The following is a 5,000-nucleotide window of genomic DNA, read 5'->3' as shown; positions in this document are numbered from 1 at the left end:
ATAGAGGTCAAAAGGAGCTGGTGCGGGACAGGGTCGTGTGCACCCCTCACCAAACACCCTGCACCCCACACTGGCCGGCCGCCTCTAAGGAGACAGAGTACGTACGCCAATCCGGTGTAAGCTAGCAGGAGAGTATTAGGGGTACCAGGTCCCGGAGAAAGCCCTTCTTTTTCTTCTAACTACTGAGACCAGACCCTCTGTGTGAACCAGAACCATGGGCGAATGGACCATCTTAGAGCGGCTGCTGGAGGCTGCAGTCCAGCAGCATTCAACTATGATCGGGAGGTAAGAAGACCGACACCCTCGGCTGATGTGCCAGGCCAGCACCACCACCTCCCGTTTCTTTTGTTTTGTTTTGATGTGTTTCACAAGCCGAGTGTTTATGTGTACGCCAACGATGTTGTACTGTGCATTAAGCTAGTTGACGATATCCCGTTGGGTACTCCAGCTCGTCCCTGTGGTCCCCCTATAGCTGTGCTCTGCTGTTCTCCCTAGTGAGCCCTCCCCTCTCCCCCCCCCCCCCACCGCTATCCCACATATCCTTCACCCTCTACCGTCCTTCTTACCCCTAGCTGTCACCCCCCCCCCCCCACCAACACCACCCCCACACTCATCATTATTTCAGGGGCAAACTACAGTAATTGCACATAATCGATCGGTGTTGTGCTAAGCATTATTGTGTATTCAGCGAGACCTGTGTGACCGCCGGTGCCGAAGCTATACCTATAATAGCCCCAGCCATTGATAGATACACAGGTTGGACGATGCATGCCGGCCACAGACAGACCAATAGGACAGAAGGACAGAAGGAAGGTGGGGGGGAGGAGTGGGAGTGAGAGCAGAACAGAGGTGTGGAGGATGAAGAGATCGTGAGAAAAAAAGGTGAGGAAGGAGAAATTGAAGGTGGGAAGAAAAGTGACTCTGTGCCGAACATTTACTTGAGAGAGAAATGGGAGAACATAGGGTTTAAATAGATCGCTCACCTTCCATCTTGTGTGTGTGTGTGTGTGTGTGTGTGTGTGTGTGTGTGTGTGTGTGTGTGTGTGTGTGTGTGCGTGCGTGCGTGCGTGCGTGCGTGCGTGCGTGGACATGGCGATTGAACAGTAGAAAGGTGGCAACGGCATATACAGTGCATGACGAGAGGAGCATGCAACCTGATTAGCAGTGGGGGATTGAATTGTGTACATGCTGGAATATCTGGTGTGTAAAAAAACATGTTCCATCATCTGTGTGATTAGTCCCAATCAAAGGTGCAATTTTCCACCTATTAAACACACGTCTATATGTGTGAGATCTGGCTATATAGCTCTATCCGTAATTCTGACTTATATTAGTCGTACGATGGTGTCCTGCATGCGCCAAACATAGCCGACATGTTGCGTGAGCTTGTAGATCTGCTATATTTCGGCACTGGACACCAGTCTAAATTGTGGTTCGATCAGCAAGTATAAGACACAGACATAAGGTACTGATTCACGTTTTGAAGGTCATACATTCCAGAAAAGCATGCAGGATAAATGTCACTTTAACGGGATCAGCGTGTAAGACACAATCCCACAGCACTGCTGTGTTCATTATCACACACCACAGGTAGTCCACAAGGACACTGTCTAACCTTTGCTCTCTTCCAAGTACTGTTTGATTGGGGTGTGTGTGCACGCGCGCGCGCGCGCGTGTGTGTGTGTTTGTGTGTAGCGATTTGGTTTGGGGATTAATTGGAGTCATTGACAGCTTGTTAGCACAAAACACAAAACACAAAACATGAATCTGTGAATTATATAGAAGCACAGAGACGACTCTCGGTTTGTCAGCTGCTTCTCACGAAGTACAGATCTAATCATACACAGCTTTCGTCCAACATAATACAGTATAGGTGAAATAAATGCATTCCAAACCATGGCCTGCATCCTCTTCTTCATCTTTTAATCTATTAAATTGTACGTATCACTCGTTAACCCATTTTGAGCGAGAACCCCTTTTGGTGTAAGCATTATGTTATGCTTTAGCTATTGAAAAATATCAGATATACAAGCTCATAGCGCGCCACCGAGTGGCGCGCTACGAGCTTGTAGGTCTGCTATTTTTGAAAAATCGAAGAACGACTGACATAGAAACATAGCTTTTTCAGAACACTGTCAGGATGTAGAAGACATTTTTAGAATCTGATCTCAGGTCAAAATGAATGAATATGAATTGGGAACTACGTAATAACACGGCCCTGTTCAGGAAGGATACTAGGAACCGTAGTCTCCCACTATGGGGAATAGCACTGTAACTGATATGCATGTGTTTTGGTTTCCCCTCAGACTGTGTTTGTCCTACATGGCTCTGTTAGTTGGCCGCAAGGCAGTAGCTGTAACTGAATCTCAATCTATTCTGCTTGCCAACATATGTCGTCCTCTTGTTATCGAAACACTACAGCAGGGGTGCCCGCACTTTTTGACTTGAGAGCTACTTTAAAAATGACCAGCTCAACAAGATCTATACCTAATGAAAACATTATAATACCATTTGATTGATTGATTGATTGATAATTTTATTAGACAATAAGATGCAAACAGTACAGGGTACAGTCAAGCACAGCATTGGTCCAAAAGGACAGCACCGAAGAAAGACCTTGCGGTCTTGTTTCCATTCGGGTCCCATGCATTCATTCACAATGACAACAGTGACAACAAACAATACGTTTCTCAAACACACTAAATCTATATGTACAGGTTGGAATAGAAATACATTAATAAAACACCTTCACCTTCTCTCCCTTTGACCATTAACCGTTTGACCATTGCTGAAAATGGCTTTGGAATAGCGGCGCTGGCATTACATTTAAGACAAATGCACTTGGAATGGGAAAGGGGATAATCTACCGACATTTGTGCACAGCAACACTCTTGAAAACAAAGTATTGCATTATGGGTTTGAGCTGACAGGCCCTTTTTTATGTCAGTCAATCAATCAGTCAATCAGTCAACTTAATTCAAGTGGCAGATGCCAAAGATTTAAATTAAATATTCTTTAGGGCCGTGTCATGAGATCTACCTGCACAGCCTACCTTTTGGGCACCCCTGACCTACAGCATGCGTGGGGCTAGATACCATGATTGGCATTTATAGTTTACTGCACTTGTTTTCTTTCTAGTGCATCTGTCTATGCGTGCACACACATGCGTGTGTGTGTGTGTGTGTGTGTGTGTGTGTGTGTGTGTGTGTGTGTGTGTGTGTGTGTGTACGTGCGTGCGTGTGTGCATGTGTGTGTCAGTCAGAAGGTAAAAATCACACCCCGTGTGAAGTGAGGGGCGCTCTTATCATCGTACATCATCATACATCATCTCATACTGGCCAATCAGAATGCCTGTTGCCACAAATGTACGTGTGGGGACAAGATGACGTACATTTTCCCTTCATTGTCAATGTTTGCGTTGCGGACATTTTGGGGGGACAAAAGCTGTATATAGAAAATCACACCCGTGTGAAGTGAGGGGCGCTCTAATCATCGTACGTCATCAACAAGAACGGTGGTTCCTCATTGGCCAAGGGTTTCCACCGCCATACATACTGTATGCCGATTTGCTCAGACACAAATTGTGTAAATTCTCCATTCATTGTCAATGGCATTTAAAGTTTGTGTTCAGACAGAATCTACATAAAGCTAAAAAACAAACATCATTGTGCCTGTGTGGTGAATGGCTTCTCATTAGTCCGACGAGACTCTCAATAGTCCAACAAATGTTAGATTAGTGTGAGGATAGGTTTATAGGCATAGTTTTTGTGAGATTAAGGTTAGGGTTGGGCATTGACTACCATCGGACACTCGGACAAATGGTACTTCGGAACAGTGTCTGTCGGACTATAATGCCATATGGCACCGAGGCATGTGATGACATTATTTTGGCACTGTGCATGTTGTGTGACTGTGTGTACAGTATGCAAAGGGAAATGTGGGAAACGCTGTACGGATGCTGAGCATTAATAGCCTGGCGCAGCCAGCCAAACTTCATCTGAGCATTAATGCTGTGTGTCAGACTGGGAACACAAATGAAGGCGGGAATGTAAATGACAGCAGCCCATGTCTGCCCACATTGACAAGTGCAGCAACTAGCTATCAGTAAGTTTATGAAAGTAATGCAAAGACACTAGACAATTCAAAGAAATTGCAAAGTACGTTTGCCCCAACACAAGATTAGAATCACAAGTCGCTCAATAGATACTGAGGACAATCTCCCAGCTTCCATTACCAAAAAACAGTGTGGAAACAATTAGAAAGTAATAAAAATAAAAATTGCAACAAGAAAACCAAAGATAGATCTGTGATTCGGTAGACACTGAGATCTCTGATCGTCTGGCAACGTGAGACTATAGGGCCTAGGCAGAGATATAATCAAAGTGCTAGTTCAATTAATAATGAATGTCAATCTGCCCCTTTATGTAATCCTCATGGCTGGTAGATGATCGCCTGGAGTTGCCTACCGTTATGTCTGGGGGACTTCTAAATGCCAGGTAGTTGTTAGAACAGCATTCTAGCAACTATACCTGCGTTAACAAAAGTTAAACAATGCTATTCTTATAAATAAATTGTCACTGCCCCAATACGGAGGACTGCCTTAAAGATTGTGCACTGGTTCTGCAATGCAGTTGTTTTTTTCACCCAGTTTTCCAAATAAAAGCCGGGACATTGTCTTGAGTCTCTAAAAAACCAAAGCATTTAGAGAACGATTATTGTCTATGGAGATGAGACGTAGCGCAGTGCTGACATTAGAAGGGACAAGGTACAATAATATAATATAAAATAATATAAAATAATACAATTATTATTTTCATCTAATACTCCTGAAAATGTGACCATGGTGCGGTTCGGTAATTTCAGTTTCAGTCACATTAACTTGGATTTTGGTCTTACTTGACTTTTAAAATGAGCCTTTTTCACAGTATCACAGAAGCATAATGTGTGCGATTGAGTCAGCAATTACAATACCTGTCAAGACCCCATCAACAGTGGCCAAC

General features: G+C 44.2%; 1 protein-coding gene across 1 annotated transcript in view; it reads left to right on the top strand.

The window, feature by feature from the left end:
* Positions 1–214: 214 nt before the first annotated feature.
* Positions 215–5,000, top strand: part of LOC310871515 (gap junction delta-2 protein-like) — a gene marked incomplete at both ends in the record, with an annotated part of 25,274 nt that continues 20,488 nt past the window's right edge. The window contains one exon of the mRNA XM_083783077.1: positions 215–285. Within this exon, the coding sequence (XP_083639203.1) occupies positions 215–285 (71 nt within the window). The remainder of the gene's footprint in view (positions 286–5,000) is intronic.

The sequence above is a fragment of the Protomyctophum parallelum genome (assembly GCF_964188405.1).
Source record: "Protomyctophum parallelum genome assembly, chromosome: 1".
Lineage (NCBI taxonomy): Eukaryota > Metazoa > Chordata > Actinopteri > Myctophiformes > Myctophidae > Protomyctophum > Protomyctophum parallelum.
Note: the sequence above shows the minus strand (reverse complement) of the source record. Positions and strands in the feature narration are given on the sequence as shown.